The 20,060-nt window shown below is 46.7% G+C and overlaps 1 protein-coding gene across 1 annotated transcript; it reads right to left on the bottom strand.

The window, feature by feature from the left end:
- Positions 1–1,559: 1,559 nt before the first annotated feature.
- LOC311195902 (uncharacterized protein) lies at positions 1,560–19,818 on the bottom strand (the record flags this gene model as incomplete). The annotated part of the gene is given in 13 exon segments (XM_084269349.1): positions 1,560–3,629; positions 4,656–4,752; positions 5,755–5,819; positions 6,472–6,560; positions 7,107–7,199; positions 7,673–7,727; positions 7,807–7,850; positions 9,869–9,925; positions 14,513–14,591; positions 17,976–18,184; positions 18,187–18,735; positions 19,331–19,500; positions 19,773–19,818. Coding segments are annotated over 13 exon segments (1,713 nt in total). The 3' UTR covers positions 1,560–3,469.
- Positions 19,819–20,060: the final 242 nt, after the last annotated feature.

Raw genomic sequence — 20,060 nt, 5'->3', positions numbered from 1 at the left:
CAATGGCAGGGCTGGACTCCCAGTCCCAGTTTTACAACACATCCACAGATCCAAATACCATGGTGTCCCCACTCCCAGACTTCGGGGATGTTTGTTTGTACAGGCTGGAGATCATCTGAGCTCAAGTCCTCTGGAGAAAGGTGAATGAACAAATTTAGGGCTCAGTTCTCACACTAATCTCAGGAGGGCCGTGGGCAGCTGTTGGGTGTTCAGATCTGCTGGCTTGCTGACAGCACACAGAAGACCCCAGCAAGTCCACCGTGCTCCTGCACAGGCTCGTTGTCCCTGGCATTTGTAGCTCTCCTAGCAGGGAGTATCTGTTCCTCTGCCAAATGCAGTAACTACTGAAGTGCTCAGCTCCAAAAATACAGCCCCCCTGAGCTCTGGCACAGTTATTGATGTTCCCTCAGCAACTGTGTCATTCTGGAGAAGGTGGAAGGAAGAAAAACACCCAACAGTTGTCAAGGAAGACACACTGGCCCCAGACCCAGTTTCACTGCCAACAAATCCTATGGGATAGTTTTTAACCAGACCAACCATGTGCTGATCAGAAGTGTGAGTGGCACAGGGAGTAGCAGAACCTTGGTGAGAAGCAGCCCAAAGAATTGCAGAATACAAAGAGTCTACATATAATAATACAGACTTATGTATTACTTTTGTATCTGTGTGTACACACACACATGATTATACTACTTCCAATATGGGCTGAGACAAGCAGCTGCCCATTCCCTCCCAGAGGGAGCCAAAGGCACAAACACTTGGAACACAAACCCAGACCAGTTAAGGAGCCCCAACCCCACCTCACCAGTCCTGTTACCACTGAGCCCAGCACAGCTTCTGCCTTCATTGCTCAGGAGTCAACGTGGACTTGGTAAGACAGAGGAGATACCAACACCATGAGTTCCTGTCTGCACACAGGGTTGAGATCAGGCACACTGTGCTGCACCCTCATCCCTGACAGGTATTTTGCAGGACGATTTGGTTCCAAAATTTAATCTTCCATTTCAGTGGGGAAAAAACCCACCACACCTATCCATGTTTCCTGACTCCAGGGCAGAAAACTGCAGCTTCTTGATGACACAGATGGACAAAACTGGGATGCTTTCCCTCCAGAAGTTCCAACCATTTCTGTTTGCAAAATCAGAGAAAGGAACGACAGCAGATAAACTTCTCTCTCCTCCAACAGCATCAATTGCCCTGTTAAGGCAAACCACAAAGAATCCACACTTCTTCCCAAGAGGTGAGAGCCTCAGTGCTGTTCACCAGCCAGCTGTAACAGCTATTTTCCAAACTATTTCACCACGACTACCTCAAAGGATAAACCAGGGGCACATTTGGCTATTAATGTCTTCTGAAAAGGTTTCCTTTTAGCCTTTGGTTTTCCTAGAGCTGTCACAGAACATTAGGACAGCATCACACCAGGAAAACAGAAAAAGGTGCTACAGATTTTGGGCCCCACTTCAATGTAAACTAGACTGGGTAGAAATGGATCACAATAGATACTCTGATTTAAGCAGAAGAAAATGTTCAATCACAGATGAAAACACGAGCGTGGTTAATGCTCTGACAAAGTGCAGAAACAGCAAAACACATTTACTTTTCCATTTATTGGCACTTATTTGAAAAATAGCATAAATATTCAACAGAAAAGAAGAGACAAGTTGACCCACACACAACTTTTAAACCTCTCTACTTTGAAAAACAGCTGGAAGAGATACCAGGAGGTTCGTTCTTAAGAAATAACCAAGATTTAAAAAGAAAACCAGAAGTCTTGCCCTCACCACAGAAGAGTGAACGCACAGCAACTCTTTGGCACATACCCAAAATGACAGAAGGAAACCATGCTGCATGACAGAGAGCAAACAGACACCAGAGACAAGCTTGTCCCTCAGCCACGGGGACGCCGGGCAGTCTGAGTCAGGGAACGAAAGGAACTGCAATCAGAAAGCTGACTATTAAAATAATTTAAGAGGGACAAAAGCAGAAACAAACCATGTCATATCCTACTTGAATCAAGTAAAACTATTAAATAGATTCTATTTTCTTTCTACAATAAGGATCTACAGACACTGGTCGTTGGTCCTCAGGTCACCAGCTCTTTGCATTCCAGGTTATCCCTTTCCACTTTCGATGGCTGCTGTCAATCAAAGCTCCTTCCACGTGCATCTTTCCCAGCAGAGTCCAGAGCAGGCTTTTCTCCTGCTTGAGGAAGTTCCCATACTTTTTCCACATGCTACAAAGATGTAGTGTTTAAAATGGAACATTGTGCTGCGTTATTAACCTCTCTGGAGCGGGGGCTTCAGACCACGCAGCACTGGAAGCCCAACTGTCCAAGAGGAGCCGCCAGCCCAGCGAGGTGGGTGCCACTGGAAAACCTCATGCTCCATGCTGGGCTTTGCAGATTTCCCCTCCTGTCTGGAGAATTCCAGAGTTGAGACCAGACTGCCTCAGACCACTGACTTGTCAAATACAGCACAAGAATCCTGGAAGAGCTCAGAGTGCCGAATTCCAGGCTTCCCCTCAGCATGTGAGGTTTTCAGCTGGAGAAGTAACTTTGTGCCACTGTTTGAGGAAAGAACATCAACATGTTTGATCGCCTCAGCCTGTCAAAAAAAGCACTCAAGGTTCCTCACTGCATTTGTCCAACAAATACTGTCTGTTAAAATAATGCACTTCTGAAGTACTGAATGCCAAAACCTCAGGATTGAATGTTTTGTTCCAAACATTATTATTCCCTATTAAAAGGCCTTTAACAGAGCATCCATCACTCTAACACATGATGTAAATGGGAAAGAAACAAAATAAATACAACCCCCCAGAAGAATGTTCCACATCTAGTCCGGATTCAGTCACAAGAGCAGACATGACTGTGAATAAAATCCAACATACAGATTTGACAACTCACCAGCTTTGTCTTTTGACACCTATCAGAACACAGAGTTAACAGCCAATCAGTACAGAACACAAGAACCAGGTGTCCCACGTCCATCCTTCTTCCCCAGATATTCCAGATGAAGAACACAAAATATAATTACTTAACACTTGGATAATAAAAGCAAATTAGGAAGCTGCTTCACTGGTTTCAGACTGAGGACAGTAGTGAAAGCTATCTGTTACGACATGAGCAAGGACACTGCCTGCTGGCTGATGGAAAGCCAAGTCTTCCACTAGCAGAACACATGCAGTATTTGTCACTTATGCCAACAAGACAATAGCCATTGGAAATCAAGAGCTTGCTTACTGATATTAGCATCAAATATATCTGCAATTCAAATGCTTACTGTATTTTAGTAAATGTCATACAAATCACTAGAAAGGCGAATTCCTCCTCAAGGAACTATTCTGGAAGGTGTCTAGAAATAAGGGCATTTCTGGAAGTTCCTATGAGGAACAGAATCAGTTACACACAACAGAAAGTCTCATTGATATCCAGCCTGTTTCTTGGTGTCCACTAGCAGACCTCTGCTTCTCAATTAATAGGTAACTTAGCTGTAAGATCTACTGGTAAAAAAGGAGATCTGGAGTCAGAAAGGGAGACTGGAGAGTCTGTGCTGGTGCCGACCTCAGCGGGCGAGTCACAGGAGGAGCCCGCGCTGCTTCTGTTGTCATCAAGAGCAGGAGAGGACAGGCTGAAAGCAGAGTAACATCATTATGAGTGACAAGGTACTCCTTTTGTTATGTTCAAATGTGAGCTTCCATTCCCATTAAAGCCATTTTAAACCCAGACAGACAAGGGAGCTGTGCCAGTGCCCAGAAACGGCGCGCAGAAAGAAGCACCGAGCTGAGCAGCCCATGGCAAGTGTCACCCCATCTCCCTCAGGCCCTGGCCCAGCACACACCAGAGACCCTTCTTGTCAGGAGACCCAATGATAAACACACATACTCCAGCTGTACCAGTCACCACATATTTCACACAACAAAACTGTAACAGCAGCTGATTTACCATCAGCTGCAGCACCAAAGTGCTTTTAAAAGTTACCACCTCCTACCCCAAGCAGCAGGACCCAAAGCTGCACAGCCACTCCTGCTGTGACCAGGGTGTGCAAGACAGGGTGTTGGAAAGTCCCTTTAAAACAGACATTTTATTATTCCCACTGCAACGGGCTCAAAGCTCGTGCACAACTCTGCACATTGGCTGAGAGGCAAAAGGGACAAATGGACTGTGAAAGGCCTGCCTTGACAGTTGCACAGGCACACCCTAAGTGTATTAGGCAAGAGGTTAATAACACAAAATCAAAATCCCTCTCCATTTCGTTACAGTGTTTTACGTAGTACTATTTATCTCCTCCCAGCAGGGAGGGTCAGACAGGCTGCATTTCTATGTGATGAAGAGCAAGGACAAGCTCCCAACACCCTCACCAGCATTTGTATTTAACTGCAGCTCCAAACTGGACTCCAAAAATTACCAGCCACGAGGTGCCTCTTTCTAAACACACTCAACTCCACACACATGAAGTGTGCTTTCAGTCCCAGAAGCTGTAAGATTGCAGGGAATATTACTGCCTGCTTGCTGGGGGAATTTTGGTGCTTCCACACTACAGATGTCTGCAATAAGAGTAGTAATAATAATAAAACTTGGAGCATGATCATTGCTAGATGAAAACAGACTTGTAGCTCTTGTGATGAAATCAAGAAAATAAACAGCCCACATTTACCATCCCCCAAGGTCGGCCTGATGTGAGGCTTCAGGGATGAGCATACTGGTGGATCCTTGGAATAATCTTTTTGGATGATCTTCTATTTCCATTGCACCTTTGGTAAGAGATAAAAAGTGTTAAAAAGTCACTGCTAATTGAAACTACACTCTACTGTCGATGTATTTCTATAGAACAAACACAAGAGGTTTCAACTTACTGCAACTTACTGAATGTTACTTTATATGTCACTCACAGTCCAATGCTGAAATTGTAGAGACTTTATCTCTTGGAAATGTTTTAGTGGAGCTTCAGGGAAGTTTAGTGAGTTGTGACCTGCTGTTTAGGTGTCAGATATTTACTCTTCAGTAGCAGAGAACAATTTTTCATTCCAGTTTATTCAGTGCTCAGCTCACTAATTAGCTCTGCCAAAGCAGAAAGCTTAGACTAAGGAAAGATGCTTTCTTCTCTATAAAGAAGGTCCAAGATTCTCACTAGACATATACACTGACCCTGATTTCCAAGTACTAGAAGAAGGGAGGAACAGACATATGCTTAAATAGGCTCCAACAGAATTCAGACAAAAGTATTTTAAAAGCTGTCTCAGAGCCCAGAGTATTCTGTTACAAAGGTGAAGCACAAAGATATAGTTAAAAAACCAGAAGCAATAAAATAACCAGAAGTTAAGCTGGAAGAGAAATATAGGAAGATCCAAGAAACACTTCCCAATAAAGGAGCAGGTTGTTCACCAGCTCTCCAGAGCAGTTGTTTTTTTTTTAATCTGTGTACTTGAGTTAGCCAAAATCTTCTATTTGAAAAGTTAAACACACCAGTAGTGGTAGTTCTTGTTTTGTAGAGGTTATATTAGTTTCTTACCAGATCCACACAACTACAGCAATGGACAGGCACTAGAACAGAACTATTAGTTCTGCAGAATAGTAAGAATTAACTTCTCAGTTTGTCTGGTTTATTCCTAGAAATAGTTCCATTTGCCTGGTCATGTCAGATCTCTACTCCTAGACCCTCTCTGAAATACCAGCCAATTGAACATATACAAAGAAAGCTGTATTATAAAATCAATACATTTCTTTATTGTACTATCCAAACCCAAATACTGTACCTTTCCTTTTCATTGACCCAAGAACACTTGGTCGAATGCAGTTAATTGGACTCTGGCTTCTCCTGCTAAAAGAAGGGATACGTTATACTGACATCCCTGTTAACTAGGGGAGCCTGAACACATAGAAAGCATCAAGATATTCCAGTAACAAACTACTAAGCAGAAAACAGGCATTAAAACAGTTTATACAAATAAGAGGGTTCATTCTTTGTTTTTTTCCTCTGCAGACAGACCAGGAAGCACAGACCTTAATGGTGAAAACATTTAATTGCATTATTTCACAGCTGGGGCAATCTAAAAGCTCCCATCCAGGTACTAACTAGATCTGGGTACTGACTAGATCTCAGCTGACAGGCAGTACTTGACTGAGCTGTGAGGCCTGATAAAAGTTAATTGTATGCCTACCTCAGTCAAGACTGCATCCCTCACAACCAAAACCAGAATCTGTGACAAACCCTGAACTGGTTTGTTTTGTTTTCCCTTAGAATTCAATTGGATTATTTCAGATCTGACTAAGAGCAAAAGAGAGAAGACACTGGGAAGGCAGATGCCAAAATGCAGCTGCCTTTCCTCATGCTGACACGAGGATTTTAACAAATCCAAAGTTCACAGGAGCAAAGTTTGTGATCAGTTATGCATAACAGAATTCTGCTGTTTCAAAAGCTTCCTGAGAACAAGCAATGCCATTTTCTACTATTGCTACAATCTGGCACTTACCTTGAGAATCTCCTTGTGGGACTGGGGCTGGGACTTGGAGGTAACCCACTGCTGCTCACCAAGCTTTGCAAAGATGGTGAGAAACATTGCTGAGGGTGAAAGAGTTGGTGTTATTTACATACAAACACTGTACCATGCTCACGTGGACACAACTGATGGGTGCTGCAGGTCAATAAGCAGCACACTACCCATGGAAGGACCCAGTCAATAGGGCTGGTGATAGAGACACCCCACTTTGTGCTGCTGAGAGAAAAACTAAGAGAAAGTTGGATAGATTGCATTTTCAGGCAGAATGCATACAGATTGTTAAGGATTTATTTCACCACAGTCTGGTTAAACAGTCTGTGGTGCATCAAGTAAGAATGTATGTCCTTTCCTCTTATTCCAAGAGGACAGCAAACAAAGAATGAGGTTTATTCACCACAGATTAACAGTCAAACACTCCACAGGAATTCACATCTGCAAGATGTGCCACTGATAGCTGGTGTTTTCTGGTTTGGGGGTTTAGGGTTTACTCTCTAGTTTCTTGTTTGCAGCTGAGGTAGAAAGGAGCAGGTGGCTTCATCTTTGGCACTAATTCCAGTGAATTTATTTAGAACTACTCAAGATAAACTCATCATTAAAGTTTTGCTCACCTTCCCTATTCCTCTGGTAGGTGAAGGAGCTGGAGAAACTGGGACAAAGTCTACTTGCTTTGGTGATGATGATTTTTCAAAATCATTGTCACTCTGTAAATAACACATATAATTAATCTCATGAACTAGTGCCTTACCATGAAAAGGCCTGACAGGTATGGAATTGAGTAGGAATCCAAAGGTATCCTCCATAATATTCATCATTTTTAGGTGGCCATTTATGATCAAAGCTTAACAAAAACACCCAACACCCCATCAACCCTCTAAACCCCCATAATACAACCAAGCCAAAAGTCGCCTTCAATATTATGTGGTATCAGAATATGGAAGAAAATTTGAACAGGCAGAGATCCCCGTGACTTCCTTGTGCCATACCAGCCCAAGCAACCTACATGTATCCTCAAACAACTCAATGCCTCGTGGGTGTGTAAAACTGCTGCTCAGGAGCAGTGACATACCCACACCTCAACTGCAGGTCGAACTATAAAAGCAAATGTTGACATGAGGGAGTCTCTAGTGTCCTGATACTGACAGTAGAAACACAAATTAAAGCATGAATGCATTACCAGGCTCAAGCTCTCCTCCCATGAGTGGCTCATCTGCATTGCTACTTGCACTTCTCTATAAAGAAGAAAAGAAAGGTATTGTCCCAGGCCCACAGGAGACTCTGTTCAGTATCCCAGTTCACCTCAACACTTACCTTTCACGTACTGTTTCTCTGTTCATCAAATTCATCCCTTCTTCCTAAATGATGAAAAAGGGAGAGAAAAAGCAAAAAGGCTTTGCTACAGCAAATCAGAAAGGCTCCTTTCATTTCACCTTGGTATGTGGAAAACGTAATTCAACTCTGTTAGCAACAATAACCTCAAGCTCTTGCTACATGAAAAGGAGGGAGGGGAGTGGGTGGGAAAGAAATGAAGCAAGAGACACCATGGCATAAGAAGTGCTGAAGGGAGTTGGCTGTTTCTCAAGCAGCTTTTTTATTTCATTAGTATCCAGGAGGTAGTTACAAAACTGGACAATGATGATATAAACTGAATGTTTTATGAAGGCTGGAGTATCTTGATGCAGTTTAGTACAGATCTTAGGAAACAGAGATACTCCAAGCTACCAGATGAATAGTGGAAACTACTTAGATGATCCTTACCTTATTCTATGCATTAGTAACTAATTAGACTGTTGGCATCTCATTTGCAATGCAGCCTCTTTTTTCCTAACACATCCATTAAAATATTATTAAAATAGAACAAAGGTATAAACCAAAACTACACGTTAACACCAAACACAACCCTGACTCCACCCCTCCTAAACAGGCACCTTTTCTTACAGGTGAACACTGTCCAGCCTGAGTGAATTAGCAGGTTCCCTCAGTCAGGCCAGCTCAGGAATAAAAGTTCAACTAAACATCTTCACCATCTCCACTGTATGTAAGAAGAGTTTTATTAATGGCTGAACTGTGTGACTATTTACTAAGATCTGAAATAAATCACACAGGTTCTCATCTCTGTCAGGAAGCATCCAGGACGTGGAATTTCAAACCCTGAATTTAACCCTCACAGGTAAATTAGGAAATGGCATTGTTTGCCTTAATAAATGTATGGGACAATCACGGACACAGAAGTATTTCCCAAAAACCAGAATTATGAAACTTTACTTCATGTACTATAGCAGAGCCACAGTAGTTCCTTCCCTTGCACTGAGTGCATCTACATATTAATCCCAAGATCTTTTATGTTGATGAAAGCAGCTCTACAGCTGACCTGAGTGTTTCAGTGTCTCTTTAAGCCAGTAAATTATTTACACAATGAAAACAAGCAGGTTTTTTTTCTTCAGGATTACTGTGCATGCATTTTGACTATCTGAGGTGGGAAGCAGGAGCTCCTTCCACCATTTCAGACATCATACCCTGAAAAGGCTGTCCAAAGCATTAAATCATCTTCTTAGTTCCCACCCTATATAAACCAAGCTTACCCACTGAAAACTAGCAAGCTACAAAACATCAAAGCAACCCAAACAAACCCCAAGCAAACAAAAGAACCCAAAGCAAAACAAAACCCCCAAGCATCTTCAAGCCAATTTTCTAAATAGTCTACCATAAAAAAGTCACCATATGACATGGATGAGCCACAACAGTTTGAGCTTGTTGATTTTAAAGTGAGTCTTTGGACTGTGGTCTGTTGCCCAGTAGCACTGCTATTTAAGCCTACTCAGATATCTGTCACACACCCCCTTCCTAAGCGTTTGCTCTTCTGCCCTTCCCCCTCTGCCTATGCTGTGACAGCACAAGTACAGCGATCTGGGTAAGATAATTATACAGATGAAAAACAGCCCAGCCAGAAGAGCCCAAACTACTTCTTAGCCAGAAGGTTTCCTTACCCAGTCCATCTTCTGGCTGCACCGCAGTCCTGTGCCAGCACAAGTTAAGGAACACTTTGTTACTGGCCGTGAATATTTATGCTGGCACTGCTGCCAAAAGCCTGGTGAAACTTTACCCTGAGGGTTTACATTAAAGGCTTCCTTTCTAAAATGTCCACTTTAAAATTTCTCTTTCTGCTTAAATCTTCTTCTCCCTGTAAGGTGCAGGACCTGATGAAATTTAGAGCTCTGCAGACAAGACCCAGCTCTCACTTTGGACACAGCCTCTGCACAGCATTTCCAACGTAAAACCCACTGGCATCTGAAGGGTGGAACACATTAACTGCAAAAAACAGCCACCTCAAGAAAAATACAAAGTTAGAAATAAAATGAGAAGCTGTGCTTACCTGTTTGATTTGATGAAGGCGACTGCTGGGAACACGGATGGGAGATGATGGCACAAACTGCAAAGCAAAGGCACATACAGCTGAAGCACACTTAGACACTGCAGGAGGAGGGAGAGGAAGGTGCAGGAATGTCTGTAACCACTCTACAGTGCTGCCCCAAACTCAAAAAGGTATGTTGTGCTTTTTTTTAATACCCCCCCCCCCCCCATTCATAACCTCAGCACAGACAAGCTGTGTGAATTACTTGCAGGAACAGGATGATCTGTGTATTTCTACATGGTACTGCTTTCTGTGCTTGCAGATGCTAACTGCTGTCAGTCTGGCTTTCACTTCATTGCCAAGCAACTACAACTCACAGCCTTCTCCACAGAATGAAGCTGCTTTTAATTACCACACTGCCACCCTTCATATAAATGAAAATATTTATGCAGTAATTCAGGAGTTTCCCCGTTAGACCCTTTAAAAATAAACTAAGCCAAAACTGTGCTAAAAAGGTTTCTGAATCGTTGTCCCTGTAAATGAGGGACAGGTAAAAACCTCAGCTATTAGAAGGCTAACAAAGAGTTAAATACCTTCCTTGTGGTTTCTCAAGACCTTCACCAATTTGTGTGAAATTTAGAGAATAAGATCACTAAGAAATGGTGTTGTGTTAACTGTGTCACTTTTGCACAAGGTCTCACTGCAAGACTCTGATCTAAACCTGCACACTCCAGCTCAAGTGATTAAAAGTGATTATTTTCTCAAAATATAATTTCCTTTCACATATTTCCCCCAAACACTCACCCCTCAGTTGCCTTCTGTCAAAACCTGTTCAGGGATCAAAAATCCAAACCCAAAGCTTAGAACAGAGGTTTAATTTCTCTGTAAGCTGGCAACCCCTCCAAAAAAACAAGGTGTCTCAAAAAAACAGATGTTTGTTCAGCAGGTAATGTTTGTATTATTACTGTTTATATACTTAGTGCAGGATGAGGCTTCATCCCCTTCACAAAACATTACTAGAGCTCTTCATTATGCTGAAGTTGGAGAACTAAGAAGCGTTCACTTAACCATTTACTGCACCATCCTCTAATTAGTGCCACTGGGAATACAAAGATTTTGCTGCCTTACACAAAAGGTTATGGCAAGTTATCACAGGCTATTGATGCTCCTTATTTCCAGAATTCTCCCTCAAGAAAAACAGAACAAAACCCAAACCAACCAAACAAAAAAAAACCCCAGGAAAATAAAATCAAGACATCAGACCCTTCTTCTCACAAAAGGCATCAGCCTATCAGGCTTACACAGAGGATGCCAGAAATTAACCATCATAAGACACACTACTGAAGTCTAATGGCTATAATGTTTGGTTTTGCTGTTACACCAGGCTCCCAAAAATCCTGTGCACCTAATAAAAATTCCTCCAAGCTGTACCAGCCAACACGGACCTTGAGCTGACCTTGGTTCTCACAGAGAGAAAAGGATCTGGACAATAGTACATTCCTGACTGCTCACCCTGTCACTGCACAGCAGAAATGCATTTGTTCCACTCATTCTAATTTTATGACTGTGATCCACACGCTTTAAGGTGTGACATTCACAGAATATACACAAACCCACTGGCTCCCAGTGTAAGATAAAAAATGTAAGACAGCCGAGCGTTCCTCTGTAGGGTCTAATACACTAACCAAATCTGTTAACCCCCAACAAGTTTGACCCTTGCTTTGTCAATGCCTAAAATCGCTTTTCCCCTGTTTGTAGTCCTTTTTTCCCCTGTTTGTAGTCCTTTTTTCCCCTGTTTGTAGTCCTTTGATTTAATTCTTGTATAAAGAAACTGTCAGAAAGAAACCTCAGCCACTCATACAGGATGCTTGCTGGAGCAGTGTGAATGCATGTTACAACTGTGCTACTCAGATCCCCAGTGTTTTAAGAAAATACAAGGTTTAATTAAAAAAAAAAAATCATTACAAACTATTACAGTATCACATGGAAGAGAAACACCTTCCCCTTGCTCCCTGCTCAGTGTGTTGGGTAACCTTGGGCACGGTTTCAGAAGAGCAGCTCTGTCCCAGCCAGCAGCTACCTGCCCTGCCCTTCCTTCGCCGTCCCTCCAGTGCCCCCTGTCTTCTGCCAGCACAAGCGTTGTGTGGCCACACACACAGCGAACCCCAGCTGGGAACTCACCTGGCTTCAAACAATAAAAACACCTTCTTAAAACACATCAATGCCTGCCTGAGCCTCTAAGCACAGACTGAACTGCTCTGCTCAACGGACAAAACTGGAGCAGCAGCCACACAAACCAAACCAGACAGCGGAGCGTTTACTGGCTGATGTCTGCTGGGGGGAAGGATGCTGAGCCTGGCTGACCCTCCCCTGGCAAGGACATGTCCTGTGAGGAAGCAGCAGAGTGAGCCCCAGCCCCAACAGCACAGCTGCCCCTGTGCTCACGGTTGTAGAAGAGCTGGAGCCTGATGCTTGGAGAAGCTACTCAGGAAAGAGTTCAGAATTCAGCTGAGCCCCTGGGACAGTCACAAGAGTCCTGGTGGAGCCACACTGAGTACATGACCTTCAGTCCCCTTGTTCCCAGGACAGGGAACACAACACAGATTAGACAAATACTAATCAATATTTTTCCACCAAGTTTAACAAAACATGAAATTTTAGCTGTGCTTAGAGTACTAAATTTAAAAAGTTTCACTCACTAAATCTTTCCACCCTCTTTATTGGAGCTTACACTGCAATAAAACTTGGATTAGTTTCCCTAAACACACACACAAAAATGGGGTTTGAAGTATACTTTATCACCTAATTATTGTGAAACTTATTTTGCCCAAGTTGATGTCATCCTCTAACACCATAGAACTGCACTTCACTATAGCAACACCACCAGGTGAGGTTGCTTTGGGTCCTTAACACTGAAAATTTAATTGTTTCCACACAATTATTTATCTATGGATGTTTCTGGTGTAAGACCACAGAAGGATGAGATAATGTCTAAGTTCCTTTCCAATTCCACCCTCTCTGCCATGTTCAACAGAACCAAAGGTCATAATTCAAGTAAGTATTTGGAAGGGGACGAGGCACTGATCTAGCAGTCAGTGGAGCACCTACAAAGTTTCAACTGCATTTTGTTGGCCAGCTGAGGGTGAAATTGGTGGTTAACTTCCAGGCTACTTTTTAATAACCTTTGAGCGAGGTGAAGGGTTAAGAACATCATCTCATGGATGTGGTTCAGCCCAGAACACTGCAACATCTACTAGGGGCAGCCAGAAGAGCAAGTCCATCAGCCAACTAGTACCTGCTTCCCAGGAAGTTCCAACGGGCCCTAAATTAGCTTCCCAACAACTGTGGATGCTCGAGGAGTAAACACAACAAACAGCTTCTGCCTTTGCTTGTTTCTCCTTTTGGCTGACCACAAGCATAAGCAAATCTACCCTAAGCTGCCACCCTAAAAATACACATGAAGAACAAGACTGCTGTTTAACTAGATCTTTACTGTAATATGTTCTGTCAGGCTTTGCATCCCAGCATGAGAAAGGCTTTTCCACCAACCCTTCTGGGCTTTCACAAAAGTATCCTGGTTCTGTTACAGATTAAAACCTTTGCTGATTTTAAAACAGAATTTTAACTAAGGGGCATCAGTGACCCAAACAGGAGAGCAGTATTCTTCAACCATTAACACAGGGCTAAAAAATGATTTCTAAAGCATCTTCAAAAGCTAATTAAGAGTAACAGGATAACTGTTGCCAGCATTACCAGGACTTTGTTTCTCACACTTAAAAGAAAATTGATACTACTCCCCTCCCACCCCAATATAGCTTAATTTTTCCAAAACATTAATAATCAACTGAATGCATTAGCCTGTGTCTACCTGTTCCTTAAAGCTTTCTTAGGAGAGAAAAGTTGCATTTCTGGTTATAAATGAAAGTCTGACCAAAAACTGCTTTTGGTCAGAGGAAGCAGCCTAACCCTGTAAGGGTTCGCACATCATGCTATGTGATGCTGTGCATGTGGTGTTCTAAATCAGTCTAGAAAAATCACACCTTTCACCACCATTTGTACAGCACTAAGGCACAAGATCTGCAGCATTTTCTCTGGCTCCACGTCAATATTTTCAAATTCAGATCTGGGGAGCTGCAGTAGCTGAAGGCTGACAAAAGTTGAAATCACAAATGAACGTCTCTAAGGGCTGCAGAATCATTCACCCTGAAAGTCTCAAGGCTCATGCTCTATCAGCCAGTTATATCTTGTTACATCAGTTGTGGATTGCAAGCACTCTATTCTGTCACTGCTGTATAAAGACAATTTAATATCAGAACATCACTGTACTTAAAAAAAACCCCACTAAGTCAGAAGTTATCAGCACACTGGTCACTGAGCAGTACTAATTACTTTCCCCCATAAACTACCTTTCTTAGTGTGTCTTAGAACATCTGCTTGCATTTTATAAACAAAGTAATGACCATGAAATGTAAGTCCTCTCCAAGACCACATGGTCTATAAATAACACCTTGCTCTAGCTACAAGCATATTAACGTCACAGCTGAGAGCCTTGCTTCTGCAAACAGGTGGCACCTGTGTCACACACTGCACTCTAACACTCTGCTCCCACCCTGCCTGCACAGTTCTGCCGTGGGGCTGGGGTGCTGGGTGTCAGGGTGTCCTTACCAGGCTGTGCCGGTTCACAACCGTGGTGCTGTTCCGCCGGGCTCGCAGGACGGTGGCCTGGAACACCTGGGAGTTATCGCTGTGGAAAGAAACACTCGTCAAACGCAGCAGCCACTTCCTTCCCACCAAGTACCACCTCTTAATGCCAGCTCAGTTTCACATGCTGTGACAGCTGTCATCTCAGGACAAAGCACTCCAGAGACAGGTATCTAAGAGCTCTCCCAGCGTCTTGGCAGAGAGTGGAAGGCAAATTGCTCTTCCCCCGCCCCGAGCCCCAGCTCCTTCAACACTGAGTCTTCAGAATAACTGAGAAATGGTGAGGAGTGATCATTTCTGTGGGAATTCAGGATGTTTGGAATGGATGCAGGCTGCACAGTGCTACGAATGTCATTCAACACAACAAATGTATAAATAGCAGATGACCAGCAAGTGAAACCAGCTTCACTGCCACAGGTGAAGCAGAACAGGAACTACAGCACCTCGATCAATCTTATCACTAAGGACATTTTCTAAGTTCTAAACCTTTTTTTCAGGAGAGGTTAAATTACAGATACAGTAAAACCAGCTTTTAAAGCCCTAAGTCTTCTGGCCAGAGTCATATTTCTACCCAGGAAGCAGTGTATTTACGTAGCACAGGATTAGTTATTTGATATAAAAACGAGCTCCTTCCTCAAAGCAGCTTCAGCTCTGTTGATTCCTCCAGCCAGCTTCCCTGGTCATCACCAGCGTTATCAACTCATCAGTGCTCAATGGATGAGATGGCAGAAACTAATTAAGCTTTTGCAGTTGCTGGAATAAAAGCTTTGAGGCACAATCCTACAATCCCCACGCCTAAAAATCACTGAGGAACTGCAGAGGCAGTAAGAGCCAAATCTAAGACTGTGAATAGATCCAAACTACAAGAGGTCATTGGGTTGCCTCTTTCTGTTCCAGCTGCTAACCTGGGATGAACAGAAGCACTACACAACTCACCTGGCCACAGTACCACCTTCTTTCCAGAGGCTGATAATCCCAACCTGCTTGAAAGGCACGTCACAAACAGAATCCCCTGGTTTAAGAAGCACCAGTTGGACACACAAGTTTGAGATTATTTTTTTGTTTACAGTTGTATAAAACCTAACACAGCTTACAGTGCAAATAAAAGCCAGTAGGAATTGGCATAAGCACTGTACTTTTTGCCAAGAATGCATCGACTCTTCCTCTAAAACATCAAATACAAATGACCAGGCATCATTTACAGTTCTCAGAGAAGTTTCACTCTGTTTACACCCACGAGAGACCAAACAGTTATCTGACAGGCAGTGGAGCAGGAGAAATTTAAGGGGTCCATAATGTGAGGTTAGAGATGGGTGAGGCCAACAGCAACAACTTTTCAGCCTAAGTGTACTGGTTGGCATGCAAACATCACACAACCACCCTGACCTCCCTGGGGCTGAATGAACAAAACAGGCTGGGGTGATTCCCTAACACATCACCACAGGATGAATCAATATTCAGTGCTAACTAAAAGAGAAGAGAGGGAGAGGGGGAAAAAAAAAACCTACAACAACAAAACAACCCACCCTAAAATATCCCTACCTTTAAGCTCTCCTGCAAGAACACCAGAGCTGGTCAGAAACGAGTCTTACCTTTCACAGAAAAAGCTCTTACAGTTCCCATAAAAATCATGTTTATTTGTAGTGAAAACAAGAATCCAAAGATATGTGAGAGGTAAATTTTGTGTACTGAAATACTCAGCTTAAAAAATGTTCTCTGGCTCTACAGTAACTCAATCTCCAAGCTCCTTACTAAACCTGTTAATGAAGAAGTTAAAAACAGGAGGCAGGGTAGGAAAAGCAAGCTGTTCAAGAGCTTTTGTTTCAGTTTACTCAACAAAGCCATTCTGGGAAAAAAAATGAAGTTTCTTGCCAAGAGCTGCAATCCTGCAAAAATAGTTTTCTGCTGGAAAATTCCTAACAAACAGACAAACCACTGCAACCACCTCAAATCACTTCAGTGGCATTTCAGCTGCATTTGCTATAAACACCTGATGTGGAGCATGTGCACAGTTTCAAGGCAAGAGCTCAGGATTACCCTCATACCTGCCCAGGTGCTGAAATAATTTGTTTGCAGCATGGCCATGGGATTATTATATGGGTTATATATAATTTTTTAAGAGCCAAAGGTCTCACAGACTGTAAGAAACGACTTACAAAACACTGAGGCTATAAAAACACCTTGTCTCAGTTACACAATTAGCTCACCTGCTCTGAAATCTCCCTGAGGAACCACTGCCCTGCACAATACTTCCATAATGCATGGAAATGTAAACTGGTAGTTGTTTCACTGTGATTATGTTAAAAAAAATCACAGCTATATTTACTTAACATTAAATCATGACTGGATAGGCAAGAGTTAGGATTTCCTCAGATCTGTGCTGTACCATTGGCCATTTTAGTACAGAAGACTTATGGAATTTGTTTCTCACACCTCATTCCTTACAGAAACGTGAAGTTTAAGGAAAAAAAAAAACAGTATGGTATTTCTCAAGTATTATACTATCTTTTACAAAGTTTACTGTCAATTTGCTCTCCCAAACTGCAGGCATACCACCAGGAGAAGCACAGGGACCACCCTGAAGTTCGATGGCAGCCACACCACAGAGCAGATGAGGACACCTTCTCACTTCATGGCAGCTCAAAGGAGCCAAGAACTCCGAGTTGAGAACCTGCCCAAACACAAAGCTGTGCAAGAGACCCTGCATATCCAAGAGCTTTCTTCCCAGCCCTTGCCTGGGACTGTCACTGTCTGTGCCCTGTCAGATGAAGAGAGCTAAACCCAGAACCCAAACATCCAACCAGCCTTTCACGTACCACCTGCCCCAGGTTGATGGCAATATCCTTGATAACAACATTAGTAACGTCCATCAAAATTCCTTTTGTTTTCATTTAGCATAAAGCAACGTATCTCTCCCGGTCCCAGGGCACTACCGAGTTCACCCAACTGTTCCCAAAGCACCTCCCGTTGGAACCCTGCAGAGCAGAGGGATGCTCCGGAGGAACCTGAGATACCGCAGAGATCGCTACTCTATCTGTAGCAACATCTATAACAACCATGGTACCCGCGCCTGTCGGCCGCACGGCTGGCCTAGGTGACAACAAACAGCTTCAGCACAGCTGCAGCACCTCCGCCCAGGCCTGCTCGCACCCCCGCCTCGAGGGACGCCTCCATCCCTCCCGCCCGGGGCAGGTCAGGGACCCGGCGCAGCCCGAAACATCACCGCGGCTTTGCTGCGGGGCAGGGAGGAGCCGCGCGGGACCAACACACCTCCCGAGCGGGGCCGGGTAAACACGGAGCAACCCCCGGGTCCGCGGCCAGACCCCCCCCCCGCCCCGCCGGGCAGGGCGCTCCCGGGCCGGGCCCGGCCGCTGCCGGGGCTCCGGGGCCGCCGATGCCGCCGCGGGCCGGGCCGGGCCGCGCTCACCTGAGCCCGTGGATGAGGGGGGCGCTGTTCGATCTCCTCAGGCCGCCCCCGTCGCTCGGGGCCGCGGCGCTCCCCGGCGGCAGCTCCAGGTCCAGCTCCATTTTCTCCTGAGCCATCGCGGCGGCGGCGGCGGCAGCGGCGGCGACGGCTCCTCCCGCTCCGCCGCGACTCCCATTCACTGCCGGCGGCCGCAGCGGCTCCTCATGCCGCCGCTCCCCCCGGACAGGCGCGGCGCGGCCGCCCCTACAGGCCCCGCGGGCGGCGCCGCAGGCAGAGTCCGGGGGCGCGCCGGGCCCGGCGAGGGGGGCGGCCCCAGCAGCGCCCCATGCCGGGGGCGGCCCAGGGGGCGGCCTGTTCCCCCAGCCGCTGTCGCGGGCGGGCTCCTCAGTCGCGGTCCCGCTGCTGCTGCCGCCGCCTCCACAGGGGAGCGAGCGCCTCCGGTCGGACACCCCCCGCCCGCCGCCGCACGGTGCGCATGCGCCACGGGGAGCGCCCCCCCTCCGCACGGCGAGCCCGAGCCGGTGGGCCCGTAGTGGCGGGGCGCATGCGCAGAGTGTCCCCGTGGCCCCCGCCGTGGTGGCGGCCCGGCCCGGCCCCTTCCCCCGGGGCTCGTTGCCGCCGGGCCCGCGGCCAGCCGGGGCCGTGGAGGCGCGCGGGCTCGATGCCGCTCCTCCCGCCCAGCGTCCCGGGCGAGGAGAACCGACGATGGGAGGGCGGGAGACTTGAGGCGCAGCCCCCGCCGCGGTGGGCGATGGAGGGGCTGGCGGGACGGGCAGCAGTGGGAGCACAGGCAGCAATGGCACCTGTTGGGGAGGTGACACCCAAGCGCCGTGTCCACGGTGAGCAGCGCCGCGGGGCTGTGAAGGGCTTTCCGTCTGCGTTAGTACAGGACGAGGAACTTCATCTCAATTTTTTTCCAATATAAACTGAAAAAAGCTCCTGGGAACATTTAAAACGCAATCTGCTGGGCCCGTCCAGTCCTCTCAGGTGCCCAAGGGACACAAAATTCTTCTGCAAGTGTCTGTGTAGTGCCAGAAAAGGCAGCACCGGCAGAGAGCGGCTGGTGAGGCACAGACACTGTGTGCAGAGGTGGAAAAAATTGAATATTCGCATCAGTCTTAATGAAAAAACCCCTGAACAACACAAGGAGGCACCATAGCGAGCAGCAACCCGGGTAAGTGCGATGGTTCTGCCCGGCTAGGAACACCCGCCCGGAATCCCTGCGGGGCGAGGGAGCCATTGCAGAGCCACACTGCTCGAAACGACACCGCCCGGCCCGGGGAAGGGGGGATGCTCCCAGCAGGGAAGGGGGAGCCGCTTCAATCCCGTGCTGGCAAAGGCCCTGCAGCCCCCGCCGGCGTCAGGGGGCAACGGAGCACGTCGCAGCTGTCGCGACAGTCGCGATGGAAAGCTGTCAGGGAGTGAACCGGGGCAAGGGCGCAGTCGTGCGCGGGGAATGGGGCTGTGAAGGTCACTCCCAACCCCCGGTGCAGCCCGGGGCGGGAATCGCGCGTCGAGCCGGTTCCTGAAAGCAGCGCCGGCGCCGCTCGTCACGGAGGAGTGACGTCACGAAGGCGTGGCGTCACGCGAGCGCGGCCGCGGCACGCAGGGCCGGGCCCGGGCACAGGACGCGCCCAGCGGGAGCGCGCTGCGGCTCGCGGCCGCTGCAGGGCTGGAGCGCGGTGGCCCCGCCCCTGCGTGACGCGCCGCCGGATCTCCGCGCCTATTGGTCCGTTTCAAACACAAGCCCCGCGCCGCCGGCCACTCGCCGCGCGCCGCTGCTCCGGGGGCCCGCACGCGGCGGAGGGCGGTGCTCCGCTTTGCTAGCCAGGTTGCTGCGCATGCGCCATGGCGGTGTGCGCTTACAGGGCGCATGCGTTGGAATAGGCGGGTAGCTTTGCCCCCGCCCCGTTCCCCTAGCGCATGCGCGCTGGGAGGCGGCGGGTGGGGGGTGTCCGACCGGGGCGCTCGCTCTCCTGTGGAGGAGGAGGAGGAGGCGGCGGCAGCAGCAGCAGCGGGACCGCGATTGAGGAGCCCGCACGCCCGCCCGCGACAGCGGCTGGGGGAACAGGCCGCCCCCTGGGC

The sequence above is a fragment of the Gallinula chloropus genome (assembly GCF_964237585.1).
Source record: "Gallinula chloropus genome assembly, chromosome: 11".
Classification (NCBI taxonomy): domain Eukaryota; kingdom Metazoa; phylum Chordata; class Aves; order Gruiformes; family Rallidae; genus Gallinula; species Gallinula chloropus.
Note: the sequence above shows the minus strand (reverse complement) of the source record. Positions and strands in the feature narration are given on the sequence as shown.